Genomic DNA, 19,215 nt, shown 5'->3' with positions numbered 1-19,215 from the left:
CAATGCAGTTTTCACATTACATACCCTCCCTATCTAGTTTCACCATCTACTGATGCAAATTTCCCTTAAGCCACGAATTTTATGTAGATTAATTAATTTTGCTTTCTTTATGTAAGCTTGCACCCCCGGGGACCATAAAAAATATAGTGCACTAAGATAGCCCTGAAGTTACGGGTTTCATGCCTTTCCCAAACTTCGAAAAATGTCACATATTATGTCTATCATCTAACATTTCATTTTTCAGTGATTTTCACTCATCTCAAATTTTTAAATCACAATTTACTTCTCCCCATTGCAAATTTTACGTGAGAAATTGAAATAAACCATTATCATTCAGTCTTATACCATCATATGTTTCACCCAAGAAAACTGAATTCCTATTGTTGATGTCTTGTTTCTGAAAAGGGGATTCTCATCAGGGCCAATTCGTGGTTAAGTGATTACATATTAGGTTCTAGATTTTGTGCATGGAAAAATATAGGGAACAAAGCATTACAATAGGGCACTAGGATCCCCGATGAAAAAAACAGAAAATGTTTTTTGTATAAAGCCTTGATTTCTGTGCCACTGATTGCCAATTTAAGCTAATACACACTGTACCAACATAAGTACTGTTGAACTTGAAATTTTAATGTGAAAAGGTCTAAAGTTTGTTTGTATTTTTTAAATCAAAACCCATTAAATCTATGAAAGAATAAAATGCGCAAATTATCAAGCAACATCATGCAATCAGAAGCACATAATAATAAATGCATCCACTGTTTGCAAAAGAAACAATCCTGTCAATAGAATATGTTTTTCATTTAGTTGATGCTGAATGACCCTTTGGTTGTACATCAAGTGAATCGAGAAACCTTGCACTACATATGATATTGAATTGCCACTTGGAATTTACTTTAGGGGTGGGACTGGAAGCCGTCATGAATAAAAGCACTTCTGCAAGAAAAATGTTAATCCATGAAGACTCAACGACCTTTCATGTTACATGAACACAGAATTTTGGAGTTCATATTTTTTGCTTATAGTTCATTTGTTTATCGTTTAGTTTGTAGTTTATTCATTAATGCTGAATTAAATTTGAGAGATTAGGTGAAAAAAGATAGGTAGGTGACATGAAAATATGCATTCTTAATGATTAACAAGATTTGTTTTAATTAATGAGCAGTCAGTTAAATTTCAGTCAAATTTTAATTTAAAAAATATATATATTATTATTTTTTAATCGTGATTTTTGTATACCCTGTCACGATCTCTATAAACCCTATCTCTCATGTAAAAAATTCAAATTTTCTGTAGTAGCAATTAAAAAAAAATGCATACTGCAACTATCATTTTCAAACTAGTTTTAAAATGAACTAGTTTGAGAACTTTAGTTATACTTAATATCATAACTAACCAGATCCAAGGATAGTGGCCCTGTGTATTTTGAAATCTTCTACAATAATTGGAAGGTCTTTGAGGAACTTATCTAAAAATCTTGCAAGTGCTTCCCATGCGAGATACAAATAACCAGTGGCTGGAAACAAAGCTCTTCCTTCAATGCAATGGTCCAAAAGGTAAGCATCGTTTTCAGCAGGTCTAATAAACAGACGAATTGCTCCTCCAGTCTCTTTCAAGTACTTGGGAACTTTCCATGATACCGAGTGATTCCATTTGATAAAACTAGATACAGATGGTGTGCCCCTAGGAACAGGATAATTAACAATTGGATAAAGCTTCTCTACTTTTGGATTTAACCCAAGGTTATACAATCTGGAAAGAAAAACAAGGGAACAATTGTGTTAATCATTGATGTACAAATTAATTGCTTATGATACACATAAAGATGCAAAAACACAGGCTAACTTATATTTAATGTCCCATATTTTAACACAATTTCTTCATGCAGTTTTGAACAGTAAAATCATGGTATAAATAAGCATGTATTCATGAAATTGAATAGAAATGATTGTACTGATGAAATATTTTCTACCAAAAGTGGCTTTTCATCAAAATTTGTTCCCCCTCCCCCTCCCCAGGAGCTAAATATCTGATTGATATTATCTATTATAATTAGTAGAGCCTGGAAGTTCGAGAAAAATACTTATTTTTGCTATTTTCGAACCTTTCTTGTAAAAATGTCCTTTTTTTAATTTTTTTTTTTAAGTTTGTTTATGAATTTCAGAGGCAATATTCTGTAGAACTTCGATATTTTGAATGGGGGAACTTCAGAAGAACTAATCTTTTTAAAATCTCTGACTCTTAGTATTAATCATTATCAGAAAGTACCCTATCCCCTTCCAGCCACATTTAAAATAGGTGCAAGTGCCTGACTGATAGAATACTTAGAGTTGCCTGGCATTAACTTTGCTTGACTGGATGGTGTTAGACACGAATGTTTTTGTTACAGACAAACATAGCCCCTGTTTGAGAAAAATTAGAAGTTTGTTTCTCCTTATAACATATCTTGCCCATGCAATGGGCATTGTATAACTATGTATAGCTGACCGATCACTCTTCCAAGAGGTCATCAGTTGATGTATTGACTCACCCAGGTCATGCAGGAGTTGGGGCCCATATTGTATTGGAGCAATTTTTTTTTTTCACCACAAATGCACTGCAAATTACCATGGCAAGTTGTTTTATGATCTTAGTATTCAACTGAATTGACCAGAAATACCCTAATGTGTGTGTGCAGCAGGTGTAGCCACATCAGGTAATAACCACCTTGAAGTGTATGTCCACATATACTTTCAGATAAACTAAGATAGAATAGGAAAGTGTAGGGTAGCTCATTATCTCACAGATATTTTCATTTTCTTTCCATGAGAAGCAGTATATCAGATATATCACCACCAGCTTTGATATACATTAGTGCTTTGTTCTACTTTCTTTGATTGACCTCAGCGGCAACCAGTAATAGTAGGTGGTTGCTTTTTTATGATTTCATGTGTTGGATTGAGGGTTTTATTTTTTTAATATCAAAAATTTTATTTCATTAAATGAAGCCATTCTTATGTATTGAACATTCACATTTGAATATATATGTGTTATATATTATACGTATAAAGAAAAGTTCCCTGATGCACCACCTTGTTTTCCCATTTTTGGAATATGCTTGGAAATGGTAGTGCAAATATAAATCATGCTGTCTGTGCATGTGAGTGCATAAAAGAAACTCATATACTCGCTTCAGTTAAGGTTTCTTTTTTTTGCAAAGGGTAGCAGCAGCTCTTATCTGCTCCTCACCAATTCAAATAAATTCTCAATTTTCTTCATATCATAGAATTGTTGCTGAGTATAAAATTATTAGTGTTATTATCTTAATTAAAATACTGCTCATTAAATACCACATATGTATAAAAGAAATATACCAAATACAGGTGGAAAAAAAAAGATGTAATCTGGCCTTCATTTGATGAATTAAAAGTTGAATCAACAAAAGGAATGCTAGTTTAATGCAAAAATTGTGGATTTTACAAAGACAAATTATCCAGATAACCAGCCACATTTATGAGTCAAAATCTTCCACAAGAATTTCAATAACTAGCGAAGACAAAAAAATAGACAAAAATCGGCAAATAGTAAATTTAAAAATACAATAACATTTGTTTCAGAGAAATATACTGAAATTCTACAGTCAAGCATCATTTAAATGAAATAAAAACACTGAAAATATTTTACACTAACTGAATTGACCAACAAAACAGTGATTTTATTATATTCTAATGTCAAAAAATATTCAGCTCCTATCAAATGAGTCTGTCTTAACAAGGTTTGACTGTATTTCAAGTCAGGATTAAAACAAATGCTGACTATTAATACATTGTTGACCAGTCAACAATGTGTTCAGAAGTGTGGAGTATCTATCAAGGAAATTTGACTGATTTCAAAATGAAATTCTTGATCCTTAGAGTTAAACGCAGTTCAGTTCATAAAAAAAATTGTATCATAACACAATAATTTAAGGCAATTAATATTAGCCTTAATCAGATTTACTTACTTTCCAATAGTTGACAAGAAAAAGCTCACATTGTCTTCATGGCGCTTCATAAGACCAATAAATTCAGCGTTTTTCCCAATAACTCGTTTTAGGATAGCTTGCAAAAGAAAATGAGGGCCGATTTCAATAGTGATAGCATCTGATGGGATGTGCGCCAAAGCCTCAGCAAAGTGAACATTTGATATCAAATTATGGGTAAAGTAATTTGCATCAGCAATTCGGGCTTCTGGTTTTTCCCATTCCTCAGGTGGATATGATGTGCTGCACCATCGCTTTGTTCTCAACTTCGGTTGAGGTATGAGCTAGAAGAAAATAACAAATATTGCTGTAGCCCAGAAATATACATTTTATTATAAAAAAAAATTCACATAATTTCTGATAAGAATTCAAATTTAAAAAAATGCCTTAAATTACCTTTTCCACACCAGACTTAAGAGCTGGTGCAGCAGGTTGAACGAGAACAGAGTGGAAGGAATAACCATAAGCATTCACAACTCGAGCAAATACGTTTTCTTTTTTCAGCTGGGATACAAATTTTTCTAATGGTTCTGTTAAACCTGATATTGTTACTGAGTCTTGTGCATTATGGCAAGCAGCGTACACATTTTCTGGACACCTCTTTTTGGCATCTTCCCATGAGAGGCCTGTGATCCAGACATGAACAAAGCAAACACAAATGCACAAATGTTCAACTTAATTATGCAACAGTAAAACTACACATATGCAACAAATGTTTCTATATCATAAAATGTTTTACCAAAAAAGCATTTTTTAACCCTACAGTGCATGATTTTTTTTTTTTTTTGAGCTGATCATTTCTTCCATAGTTAATGAAATGTATATAGAAACACGGGGAAAATATTTTTTAAAAATCTATTCTGAATTGTACAGCTTATACAGCGTCTTAAAGGGGACATACAGAGGATGTAAATTTTCATATAAAATAAACATATTAAAGTATTATTACTTTCCAAGTATTATAACTACCTTCTTTCTGATTCAAACTATAGAAAGAAAGAAAAAAGAGGGCAACAAGATTTAGTTGCAAACAAAGTTCTAATCGAGAAGTTCATGTGTGAGGTAGTTTTTTCTCAGACACCTCATTGGACATTTTGCCCGTTGTGGCCTTGTATTTATATTTTAATGATAAAATTTTAATTCAGTCATTACTGACATCTAGCTTCTAATGAATAAATTTGAAATATGAACTGAATTAGTTAAACTAGTGTAAGATACATAATTTTCTGATGTAACGTGTGTGAACCAGAATTAACTCGAACAATCTCTCAATCAATAGAATTTCATAACAAGAGGAAAGTTTAGAACAGAAGTTATGGAAAACTAGTCCAAATCTCTGTTCACAAACTTGTATCATGACTCTCACACAATTCATATTAGGGAAAATATAAAGTATTGATACAAAAATCTGCTTAATCTATCCTACCTATAATCTGCAGCAGCGACATATAATTTACACATTCAATTTTATTAGTTTGCCTGTACCGCACAACTAATTAAATCTTCAGGAATAGAAGGGGTTGTTGGCACCGTTTTTTAAAAAAGGTGTCTGTGGTTCTACTCGTGTTTATGTCATTTTTAACTGTTAAATAAAATTATTTTTTAGAATTATTATTTTTTGCAATGTTTTTCAGAAAAAAGCAGCAGATTATACACTGCAGTCTATAATCTGCACTAAGAAATTGAGATAATTTTTTTATTCACAATACACGGATTATAGGCAGAAAAAAACACAGTTCTTATATTTGAATGGAAATATTGACAAAATAAAATAAAAAAGCAAGCTTAGTTGCACAGAGATCATTAACTATTGAACTTTATTAAAATATCTGACAGACAGCTTTCAACTGCTCGTGTTACACAATGATACTGATGAGACAGAAAAAATGTGACTCTCACCAGGAACTCTGATGAGTGAGCAGTTAATGTTGCCCCATCTCTTGAATAAGGCAAGTTGTATTGTTGTATGAGATCAGAATATTTACATATGCCTTCACTTGGAGTACCTGAAAAATCTCAGACAAACCCTCTTTAACCCACGACAATCTTGCATGTCCTATGATTTCACTTTTCTTCTTCCAGATGGTCTTGCAAAAAATAAAAAATGACCACAACCATTTCGTCTTTAATCAAGAGATAAAGTACTTTTGAAGCAGTTCTGTTACAACACTCTGAACCTTTTTTAAGTATATTTTTTTCAGACATTTATAATTTTTATCTGGCCCATAGAGTCAGTGGGTTAGTAAGCAATTATAAGATGAAAGTTATAATGCAATAGCTAACCAGATCCTTCTCATATGTGTGTCTGTATTTTGCTATTAAATACATAGCAAAGCCTGGATAGTGACTGTTAATTCTGTATTTATTTAAGTTATGATTTAATATTTTCTGTATTTATTAAATTATGCTTTTGTATAAAACAAATGAAGTAAAAATGATGGATGTCCAATCTTCAATTTAATTACCAAAAACATTTTTAAAAATATAATAAAAATGGAAACATGTGGAAATGACAAAAGTTATTTCACCTCACCTACAGCAGCCATTTCGCCAGCTGGTAGATTAGCAGCTTCAACAGCTCGTCCCCGCCAATATGCAGACAGCATTACCTGTTCAGCAGTGCAACAGCCATCAGCATAAGCACAAGCAAGTTCTCCAGTACTGTGACCAATTATTCCATCAGGAACGATTCCAAGTTCATTCAAAACATCAATCAATGCAATCTAAAGTAAAATTTCAGTTCAAAAGTTTTCATTGTAACAAATTATTGCACTTAATCACAGTGTGTGAGCTTGCATATAAAATTCAGAGTATAAATTTACACAATGAATGAATGAATGCCAGAACTTTGCCACTGGAGATCTCTTCCAGCCCAGATTCGTGGCAGAGTCTGGAATAAATAAATTTACACAGAAGTTTTTCCAAATGTGAATTTTGTGTTTATATTTCTGAATATAAACATTAAAATTTTTTATTTTAGAAATAAATATTTCTGAAAAAAAAAAAAAACTGTCTACCTTAACCCTTTCAGACCCTGGTTCTACAAACGTGTGGATTGCTTTTTTTCACTTAAGAATTTTATAACATGATAAAATTTAGCAATTCTAGAAAACATTTTACGTGAAGATGAACATATCATCTTGGCAGAAAAAATTTGAACGAAGTGACTTATTTCTTCACAAAAACAAAATTTGAAAATTTGAGGAAAAAAATTGAAAAATAAAGATATGCTGACATTTATGTTTTTAATGCATTTTTTAAGTATCAAAAGTTCAAAAAGCATTTTGAAAATTTCAAAAAAATGAATGCGTAGGTCTGAAAGGGATAACTACTTGGGATTATCACATAAAGTTTATAATGAATGCAATCAATGACAGACTATTAATTTCGAGTTTCTAATGAAGTAAATTGTCTTAATCTAGGTAATGAGCTTCATCTCAATAAAATTGCCAAAGTACTTGCAAAAAATTTTCAAAAAAATACACCAAATACTTATGCCTTCTTTTTTTTAATTTCAATTTTTTTTCCTTTCTAACTCCCCATTTGAAGAAAGCAAGAAGCAAAACATTTCTAATTTTTTTAAAAAATTGATGTGAAAAAATATTTTTAAGAAATATGTGTGGGGGGGGAGAAAATTAAGTTGAACTACAAACTCGATTCCTAACCAATATATTTCATACATTAAAAAATAGAAAACTAGACTTATCAAGAAGTTAAGACCAATCATTCATATCAATGATCATTCATATTCAATGTTCATATCATTCTCAAAAAAAAAAATTCTATCTAATGTACAGAGTGTCTAATTAAAGATAGCATATTTTGAGCTGTCTAACTTTAATTAGACACCCATCAGGAAATTATGAAACTTTATAGAAATTTTATCAAAATAAATCATTTTTAAAGAGAATTTTTTTTATTAAGTAAAATACACGTAAAAACTCACTTGTATAGCACATATAGTGACAAAAGCAGGTAAAATCTTTCTGTTTTGTAAAAGATAATCCTTGTTCGGCTTTATGAGTTCCAATAAATCTATGTCAAATGGCCTCAGCAAATCTGCAGAACGTTTCATGGAATCTGCAAATACTTTGATCTGCATCAGGTCACAAGCCATACCTGGCCACTGGCAGCCCATTCCAGTAAGAATGAACCACACCTCTCTCTTGTTGTCGACAATGCTCTAGAAAAGTAAATTTGGTATTAAGAAAGAAATCAAATCCATTTCATCATTTTATCGTTACTTGACAATAGATAGGTGGCCATGATGACTGAAAATAATCTGTATTTCCATCCAATTTTTTTTTAATTACTAAATTGGAGTCTGAGGACACTTTTTTCAAGTTTTTTTTTAAGTGTGTGTACTAGCATGGAAAGAAGTCAAAGTCGTGGACTATTTATCTTGAAAAAAAAATGTGCTCAGCTTCTAAGAATATTTTTTGTGATCTCTCAAACCCTGATTTATATAAATGATAAATAAAAAATTTCAATGGCAAAAATAAATTTGAATAGTCTGATATATAGCAATAACACTAAGGCTATACATTAATTTAAAACATGTTGAATCATTACCAAAACAGATCTGTGAAAGAGAACGGGCTAAACCAATAAACTCTAAGGAGTGAAGTTTTAAAGGACGGGACAACAAGATCTGAGCTAATGGTATCAATCAAACACACACACATCTGAATCTGAAAATGTGTTTACATTGCGATTTTTGTTAATGTCCATGTTTTATTTTATCCTGCGCAATTTCGCTATACTTTTTGTCTAGTGCTTCACCCCTAAAAGGCATCTTTTAAAGAAGTTGAAAAAAATTTCAGAAAATGCTTCTCCCCATCCTCCGACTTGTTAACTGAATCAAATCATATGACATGACATTCATACCCTTTTGTGTCAGCTATCTTGGAAGTTACACACATGAAGATATAAAACTTCATACACGGCACGTAATGCTCACATCAACAGAATTAAAGACCCAGTTACGAAACAATGTGAACATCACGCCATACAAGTTGATTGGGTAAAATCTGAGTTCAGTGTTTACACATAGGGTATTTAAATCAGAGTTCATCGGGTTAAAATGGACTTGAGCAATATTGTTTGAGTTTTACCTCAACACTGGTATTTGGCATTATGACAATTATGTGGTGGCTGCTTTTTTACATGAAAGAAATTAAAACTAAATTAGTAAGCTGTAATGAGAATTCTGAGCAATAAATCAATTACAGCTAATATGAAAGGGGGGAGTAAAAGTGGTAAATGATGTAAGTGACAAATGAATAATGTTTTTTATAATGTTATCAATGTGGAAAGTGCCTGGTAGTCATCTAAGTAGCGCAAATGTGAGCTAATTCCCCATTAAAAAGTCTTGTCACAAAGAGTGACAGGTCTACAACAGTACAAATTTTTGATCACTACACTTCACTCACAGTTCGGAAAATAGATGGTAGCACTATAACAAACATTACACAGACACAAACTTCACATTAAGTTTACAACACATACATGCACATTCGAACATGCACCAATTCATTAGAAGATGCACAGAAGAATATGGACAAGGTGCATGGGTGGTTTAGTAGGTATTACCTACAAAAAGTTGTAGGTATTGTCTACAAATGGTTCAAAATAGCGAGTAAAGAGGTCGCAAGTGTGAACGTTTCTATGGGAAACAGGTTTTCTTTTTTGTGATCTAGTAACATCTTCACTTTTAGCACTTATAAAATTCACCACTTTTAGGCTGCAAATGTAAAAAGAAAAATGATATGCTTCAGCCAAATGGATAACTTTTTTTCACAATCCAAATGAGTTTAAATATACTAATGTGAGTTCAAATGAAAGTAATGTCTACTGCAGGGGTTCTCAAATTTTTTCCACCTAAAACACCTTTTTTCCATAATCAATACTTATCTGCAGCTGTCCAGAGCAGTTTAACAAAGAAACTCTTCGAAAAACCTTTTTTTAGTGCCACCTCTCTGCGGTGCCCCTGACAAAGATTGGCGGTGCACAGTTTAAGAACCCCTGGCCTGCCTATTGTATGAGATTTCAGTATTATGAAGGCATCTAATCTACCGTTTACACAAAAACAATAGTTTGAGTAAAAACTAAGAAATTCAAAAAAAAAAAATTGTGACACAAAAAGTAATCATAACTGTAAATAATGCGTGGGAGAAAAGTGAATGTTTCCAGTACATAATATGCAGTTTTTATCAGAAACTAATGATAGAATACAAGTTAATTTCAATAATACCTTCACTTCTGATACTGGCTCTTTATCTAATAGTACAAATCCTCTGTAAGGTTTATTTTTAGGCAATGAATTAGCAAGACCATGGAAAAGGGAGAAAAATTCTCTGTTTGGTCTGACTCTTGATAACTTTTCTAAAGTATATCGAACACCTTCTTCAGAAGTAGCAGAATATAAAGCCAAGGAAGGCACTGGAGAAGAATAGTCTTCTTGCTTTACTTGCTCGTTTCTTTTAAGAATCATCTGAGATATAGCTCCACCAAATCCAAAGCAGTTCACTGCAATCAATGGGGTAGGTAGAGGAGTTGGTTCAACGACAATTTTGATTCGACCGTCTATGAGAGAGTCGCACATTCTGTTAGGCTCGTTATAGTATAAATTGGGGGCAATCATTCCACTTTCTAAGGCTAATATCGACTTTATTATTCCACAAATACCTGAATAGAAAAAAAGTAGTTTTACTCAATGCTAGCTTGATACATATGAATTTGTATTTTGTAATATATGATACATATCAGTTTGTATCTGTAATTCATTTATGTCATCACTTATGAATCGAAATAAAACTCACAGATAAAAATAAACTTTTTAAAACCTAATCAAATAAGTAAGCACAATAGTTAGATATGTAGTTACTTAATCGGGAGAGTGTATATAAATTTTTTAAAAAGATTTTCACACTTTACTTGTACTGTGTTTCCAAAAGTCAGTGTCATTTTCAGAGTTTTTTGACATTTTCTCGAATTTCTAGAAATATACTGGGCATTCTGAACTTTTTAACATATATATACCATATATACCAATATACCATATATTGGTACTCATCATTCTCAGTGAAAATTTAGTCCAAAGTGCATTTAGGGTACTGACAAAAAAATTAAATTCAAAAAAAAGTATTTGGTCAACCCTGTATCAGAAAAAGCTGCAAATGACTTGGAACTTTATAATAATATCGAACAAACTTTGTGCAATACTTCTGTGCATTTCATGAGAATAGCATATATATTAGCAAAAATATTATATATAAATATAATATACTGTTTTCTATAAAAATTCCAATTTTCCTCTCATGCTTTTTTTTGTTATAACATGCCAAGTTTTGTTCAACCTATTTTTACGAAATTTACATAAAACATGACACTATTTATGAGACATACTGTGTAGAAATTTAAAATATGACAATTCATTATTCAATGAGATATGAGTATTTTTAGCAAATGCTCATTAAATGTGCATGCACAAAAGATATAAATTTTATTTTTCATAATTTGAATGCCAGATGTATAGTGCAACTAATATGAAAATTTCAACTGAATGTCATGAAAATTGAGAAAGATATGTGACATTGCGAGCTGAAATTTTGACACTTGTTGAAAGTAACTAAATGATAAGGGGTTTTCCACAAATTAGCATACAATTATTTTCTGTTATTTGATTATCTTGATAATAAGCCAACAGCATTATAACAGCATTTTAGTACACTGCCAATCGACTGCTTTTACAAGGGGACACCAGTATCGATTGGTGAGGGACAATGCAAGGTTATGGTGTCGCAGGAAATTTTTCTCTAATAGGGTTGTTAATAAATGGAATAGCTTACCCCCGGAAGTAGTAAATTGTAACACAGTTGACACATTTAAAAAGAAATACGATAAACATGTTGGGGTAAATCGAGAAGCTATCCATTCTTAGAATAAGACAACCATAAGTATTCTTTATGGGCATTGTATAATATTTATCACGTGTATATATTGTTTATAATTTTTGTTAATAACATTTTTAATTGGGTTGCTATATATTTTTTGGAAATATATGACATCCATATTTTTATGGGCATCTTTTTCTCAGCCACCTCGTTGGGCATTTTGCCTGTTGTGGCGTTGTATTGGTATTTGTATATGAATAAATCAAGACGCATGTCTGATATATGCTATGTAAGAGAAGTGCTTTAGCATAACACACATTTATGATGTCAAAACAAACTTGAAGTCAAAAATGAAATAGCAGCAAATAATCAAAATACCATTTTGTGGAAAATCCCCTATTATTCAGTTACTTTCAGCAAGTTTCAAAATTACAGCTCACAATACTGTGTATATATTTCTGAATTTTCACGACATTCAGCTGGAATTTTCATATAAGTTGCACTATATATCTGGCCATCAAATTATGAAGAAAAAACATTTATTCCTTATGCATGAACAATTTATAATTGTGTACTAAAAATACTCATATCTCATTGTATGATGATTTGTTGCATTTTAAAAAAATTTCTGTACAGTATATCTCATGTATAGTGTCAAGTTTTTTAGAAATTTGGTAAAAATTGGTTGAAAACTCAGCATGTTATGAGCAAAAATCAAGAGATGAAAATTGAAATTTTTATGGAAAACATTTATATTTTTGTGAATATACATGCTATTCTCCAGAAAATCCACAATGCATGCAAAGTAATGCACACAAAGTCAGTAAAATATTTTTTTTTTAATTGCAAGTCATTTGCAGCTTTTTTGTTACAGGGTTGATCAAAAACTTTTATTTATTTATTTAATTTTTGTCAGTCCCCTGAATGCACTCGTGACTAAATATTCACTGGAAATAGGTACGAGTATTAATATAGGGTATATATGACTGAAATTTCAGAACGATTCATCTAGTATTTTTTTAGAAATTTGAAAAAATGCCTAAACTCTAAAAAGGACAGACTTTTGGAAACATAGTATATATCGTCATGAATGTGAAAAACTTATGATGAGCAAGCATAGAGAGTATACAATATATTGTATTCCGTACGATTCGTTAAGGTAATTTTCACCTACCAGCTGGAGCTTCTGGATGTCCCATGTTGCTTTTTACAGTCCCTATCAGTAGTGGTTCCTTCCTGTTTTTACAAAACACAGTGTCTATTGCTTTTGCTTCAATTGGATCGCCAGCCAGAGTACCAGTGCCATGGGCCTCTACATATCCGATATCCATGGGACTGATTTTACCCTTTTTCAAAGTTTTTTTAAATAATTCAACTTCTGCATCAGCTGAAGGAACATAGACACCTATAGAAATTACACCGACATAATCAATAATTTCACTACTTACTAAGTCATCAGTAAGATGTACATGGTACTGATTAAGCAATACTATGACACATTAGTCAGCGAGAAACACATAATGTTCTAGAATCACTGCAACCAAATAAATTGTAATTTCCCTTTTAAAGTTATGTGTTTTAAAAAAAGGTTTTTTTTCTGGAATTATACATTTCATTAATTCAGAATTATTTCTTTTATCAATTCCGAATTATACACTAATGACAGAATCTGTGAATGAAAAAAATATAATTTTTTATCATCCCGAAAAATTTACTGTGATTACAGCTATAAAATTAGTTCAATCTTGTTTTTTTACCCATATAATTATATAGCAGAGTCTCGAAACTCTAGAGATTTCAGATAATCCGAGATGCAGGAAATTTTTAAAAATTTCTTTTCAAACCCTGTTTTTCACACAGAACGAGTTTTGTTTCATTTTCCCCATGAACAAGAGTAATTCCAGTTAGAAAGAGGTCTTGATACTTAAACTGGGGTCTCCGAACCTGAATTTTCCACAGGCCCCTCTACAGCAGGGGTACTCAACGCATGGCCTTTTGAGCTTTTTTGTGGTGGCCTGCTGATTATTTTCAGAAAATGGTTAAAATCATCAAAAAAGGATTAATTCTGGAATTAATGAAAGAAATAGTTTTGGAATAATTGAAAGAAATAATTCCAGAATAAATGGAAGAAATAATTCTGGAATAAATGAAAGAAATTCCAGAACAAATTGATGACAACTAAGAATTACTAAAAGAAATAACTTCAGAATTTTCGAAACAAGTAATTTCAGAATTAGTGAAAAAAATAACTTACAAATCAATGAGAGAAATTATTTCATAATTTCTTGTAGAAATTATTTATAATCAATAAAAGAATAATTGCATAATTATTGAAAGAAATTATTTCAAGGTATATTGAGAAAGAAAATAACTTCACAATTATCACAATAAATAATTATAGAATCATTTAAAGTGATTACAAATTAAAATTAATCTCAGAATTAATTAATTTAATCGTAAATCAATAAAAAAGATTTTCAGAATCAGTGAAAAAAAATTATTTAAGAAATAATCTAAACTGATAATTAATAAAAGAAATAATTTCAGAATGAATAAAAGTCTTCAATTATTTTTGTCCTTGTTTAACTCGAGGCCTAAGATTAGATCTTAGCCTTCTATTAAGATGTCACTAAATTACATTAGTTGGTCACCCACGGCTTTCATGAGAAATTTGATTTTGGCTCACTTGGGTATGAAAGGTTGAAGACCCCTGCTCTATAGTTCAAAGTGTAAAAAAATATAACACTCATATCGAGCACACCTCCAAAGTTGTCTCGGTCTCGTTCACTTCGGATTATAGATTCTAGTGTATTCATTTTATTACGAATTCAACTTCAATAATTTCCTCTTGATTAATTAAAACATTGGTTGGATTTTGGCTTTTAATGGTGGAGAAACCCACAAGGTCATGCTGAGCCAACCAAAATAATTGTATCAGCAAAAACTACACAAAAATTTAAAAAAAACCTGAACATTTTCAATTCTTTATTATTAATTTAATACAGAATACATGTATAATTAATTTTGCATTCGTTTCAACCTTTTTAACAATCAAAACTTTGATCCTATGGTGGTTAGAGGTTCTACTAAACTTATAAGATAAAAACTAGAAGCAGCAAAATTGTTTCAATTAAGCTTGTAAGTTCTGAAAGCTTGCTGTGAACCACTCAAGTGCTCTCAAAATGCTACTGTGGCCAGTCGAGTGATCTGAAAATGTATCGCAAGCAATTTAAGTGATCTGGAAATGCAACTCAGGTCATCTGAAAATGTGCTCGGGTCACCCATGTGATGTGAAAGTGGGCTGTGGGGAAATCACATGATATGAAAGAGTGATGTATGGCACTTGAGCCGTCTGGAAATGAGTTGCAGGCAATTAAAGTGATCTGTAAATATACCAAAAGTCACTTAAGTGATCTGTAAATACATTAAGAGTCACTTAAGTGATCTGTAAATACATTAAGAGTCACTTAAGTGATCTGTAAATACATTAAGAGTCACTTAAGTGATCTGTAAATACATTAAGAGTCACTTAAGTGATCTATAAAAATGACACCAGCCCCTTAAGTGATCAGCAAGCTTGCTGCAAGACACTCAAGTGATCTCAAAATGTGACTGTGGCCAATTGAGTGATCTGAAAATATGTTGCAGGCAATTTAAAAGATCTGGAAATGTGCCAAGAGCCACTCAGGTGATCTGAAAGTATGCTGTGGGCTGCTCAAATGATTTGGATATATGCTTGGGTTCGCTTAGGTGATCTGGATATGGGCTGTTGGCAGCTTAAATAATCTAAAAATGTGCCACAATCCACTGAAATAGTTTGGAAATGTGCCACTTAAGTTATTTAATAAACCTAATAAATTACAAATAACCTAACCACTCAAGTGGCCCACGAAAGATTATAATCTTTCTTATAATCTTAACTTGAGTGGTTAGGTTATTTGTCATGGGCCACATCAGATGACTCAGATGGCCATATTTGTCCTGTGGACTATGGATTGATCATGTATGACTTAAAACTTCCCTTTTTATGTTTATTCATTCGTTTGGAAAATAAAATCGCTGTTTTTACCATTTTACTTTCAATGCTCACTAGCGAGACTATTGATGATATAATTCAATCATAATAACAGGTTTGCAGCTCAGCAAAATATGTTTTTTTGTGATTTACACTCAAATCTTGATAAGTCCAATGTGCAGTACAAAAAACCAAGTTATCGTTAGTTTGATACATTGGAAATTCCAATTTCAAGAGTGGGGAAAAAGAAAGATTTGTTAAAATATAATAGCGCTATTCAAGAATATTGTATTAGTATTATTAGTATATCATCAAACTATTGTAGATGAAGAAATTCAAAAAAGATAAGTTATTTTAATTATTGAACGATAACATTTAGAAATGAACTAGCATACTTACTGTATTATAAAAACAAACGTCACACATGATACTTGTACAAATGGAACAAATTATAAATAAAGCGTATACAAAATTATTTTTTGTCAAAAAAATAGTGATGTCTGACTGTCTTTCTTCTCTCTTTTATTTATTTTTATTTTTTATTCCCTTCTTCCATGCGAGAAATTCTTTTGAAAGAACTTTTTGTAAACAGACAAAGGAATCTGCTAAATTATTTTGCTAAATGCTGAATTCTATTGGTAAATGCTAATTTCTATGGCTTTTTAAATTTCTCTCATTACCGAAAACTTCAACTGGAAGGAAGAAAACTTTGAGTTATAAGGGAAAATTTTAATGCTGTAAGTATGGACAATAAGTATGGTAAAAGTTCTGGGGCCTAGTGAAACCTTTGACTTAAACAGATATTTGAGTTATCAGAGTTCAACTTATCGCGAATTGACTGTATCTAGTTTACTTGTTGTCAAAGGTTGTCGTAATTTTTTCAAAAATCTAGAGATATCATCAAAGAACCATCATTTTATAAATTAAAAACACACTTTTGATATGGGCAATTTCCAGCTAATGTAAATGAAATATTTTTCCTCACAAACTGCATAATTTTTTAATATTTCTTTTCATGTTTTATAATTATTGTTGCTCAAATTATATACCATTTGAAAGGAAACACCAAGAATTACCACAGAAAATTATCGTACTTGCAGTATTGTACAAATGTAATTGAAAAAAAAAAAATTTACCTCCAGGAACATATCCAGCTGAAATTAGCTCCTCACTTATAATTTTGGCATACATTCTACGAGCAGATGAAGCTTTTTGTAAGAACAATGCTACAACAGCCTCAGAACGAACCATCCCATCAGCTACAAGTGAGTATAGTTATTTATTAGCGCACACACATACATAAAAATATAAAAAATATTAAATTTACCTGATTTTAATTTTACAATTTTTTCCTTTCATGAAACTGCATAAATTAAAAATAAATGGAAAGTTTTGAGATTCTGATCATTGTTTTATTTCAATAAATAACTCATAAGGAAAATTTCAAATTAAAAACAATAAAATCTTTAATTTAAAATGAACATCTTTTATATAAATAAACTTTATTTCAAAAAAGTGAATTTTTTTAAAGATGACACTTTCTCATAGACAAACAACCATAATGCCATAATGATCACTCATGTATTTATAAATTATTGGAAAGTAAATTTTCATACATATATATATGTTATGGTAAATGTGATAAATCTGATGATTATGTGTAATCTTCAATTTATCGCATGTACCAAAACATATATACAGTGGAACTTGGTTAATTCGAATTTCACATAATTCAAACTCTTACTTAACTCCGTTCGAGTTTTCTATTTAATCGAATGATCAAATTTATTGTTGAATTCGATTTTTTTTTCAAGTATTTTAGAGGATTTGAAGTTAGAGGGGAAAAAATTTTGATATGAGCAAATGCACAGTTGGGGAAGTCCACAAGCAGTCAGACGTTGCTTCTCTCAACAAATGTGTTTAATTTTCAATATCCGAGGTATTGACTGCTGACCAATTTGTTATACGGTAAATCTTTGAAAATAAATTGATCAGAATTTTTTAAAGAAACATCAATGTTTCTGAATTTAGGTGCACAACAGATGCCTTTTTTTCACTTTAACTTTTGGTCCATGCTAACATTCTGTCCACACTTAGCAACATGTAAGAAATTGTCTGACCAGTAAGGAACAAACCTTCTTTGAAAACGGTACCCTTTGTATGTCAAAATGCATGTCAGAATTTGATTTTCTTTTTTGCACTAGATTTATATTTATGTTTAGCAACTCAGTTAAAAAAATTACTATTTCTGATGATTGGAAGTAAGCAAAACCACATAATCTAAATTTGTGAAAAGATTATCCATGCTGAATTGATCGACCAAAATTATTTGGATGACAAGCGAGTAATTCAGAAATCGCTATCTGTATAGAAAGAATTCCAAATGATAATTTGTAAATTTTTAGGGGGGGGAGGTTCGATAATTTGATGCTTATTTTTAGCATTGTTCAACTAGAATGCATCAAATTTTGTACCACTTGATATGAATTGTGTTATTAAACCTCTGGAAAAACAGACATCTTCAGAACAGTTTATTCTAATAAATTCTAATGAAAATATATTTCCCTAATACCATACAAATGATTAGCAAAATTTGGGAAACATTTTCATAACTGATGATCAGTAGCTGTTTCTGTAAATCAGGCTTTCAGCATATAGTTAAGAAATTCTACAGTGATACCAATTACAGAAAATGGGGAAATAATGAAGCAACTAATATCAATTATTAATCCTATGTGAATATTGATGCTTAAGTAACAATTTGTAGTCATTTTATGGATCCTGTGTAGACTAATTGGATAACTCAAATTTTGGATGATTCAAACGTTTTGCTGTCCTCTTGAGCTTTGAATTAACCAAGTTCGACTGTATATACCTCAAGTACCTATCTAATTTCATATTTTCCCATCATCATTTGCTCTCCTAATAACCCTTTCAAAGATAATAATTTACTTACCTTTATGGTCAAATGGTCTGCAAAAACCAGTTTTAGAAAGTATTCCTGACATAAGATAACCAGCATTCATTTCAGGGTTCAAAGTTACTTGGGAGCCACTGACGACCGCAGCCTCACAACGCCCATATTTCAAGTCCCTGATAGCAATGTCCAAAGCACAAGCTGAAGAAGAGCATGCAGAATCCACAACAAAGCTGGGACCTGTGATGGTAAAAAAACATTAATAATATATTTTTTGGTTGGTTTTTTTTTCTCTTTTTCTTTTTTCAAAAGTTAATTAAGATAAATATAATATCATGATACACAACACAGACACCAACTCAAGCAAACAATTTAAATGCAATATGAT

The 19,215-nt window shown here is 31.3% G+C and overlaps 1 protein-coding gene across 1 annotated transcript in view; it reads right to left on the bottom strand.

The window, feature by feature from the left end:
- Positions 1-19,215, bottom strand: part of LOC149063875 (fatty acid synthase-like) — a 64,737-nt gene that overhangs the window by 31,886 nt on the left and 13,636 nt on the right. Inside the window, exons 5-13 of the mRNA XM_089254593.1 lie at positions 18,867-19,067; positions 17,047-17,169; positions 13,070-13,300; positions 10,254-10,687; positions 7,947-8,183; positions 6,534-6,723; positions 4,397-4,626; positions 3,983-4,284; positions 1,397-1,752 (exon numbers count right to left, since the gene is read on the bottom strand). Of these exons, the coding sequence (XP_089110719.1) occupies positions 1,397-1,752; positions 3,983-4,284; positions 4,397-4,626; positions 6,534-6,723; positions 7,947-8,183; positions 10,254-10,687; positions 13,070-13,300; positions 17,047-17,169; positions 18,867-19,067 (2,304 nt within the window). The remainder of the gene's footprint in view (positions 1-1,396; positions 1,753-3,982; positions 4,285-4,396; positions 4,627-6,533; positions 6,724-7,946; positions 8,184-10,253; positions 10,688-13,069; positions 13,301-17,046; positions 17,170-18,866; positions 19,068-19,215) is intronic.

Source organism: Pholcus phalangioides, unplaced genomic scaffold (assembly GCF_987345545.1).
Source record: "Pholcus phalangioides strain wild (caught in Gottingen) unplaced genomic scaffold, Ppha-v1.0 ptg000042l_1, whole genome shotgun sequence".
In the NCBI taxonomy this organism is placed as follows: Eukaryota; Metazoa; Arthropoda; class Arachnida; order Araneae; family Pholcidae; genus Pholcus; species Pholcus phalangioides.
Note: the sequence above shows the minus strand (reverse complement) of the source record. Positions and strands in the feature narration are given on the sequence as shown.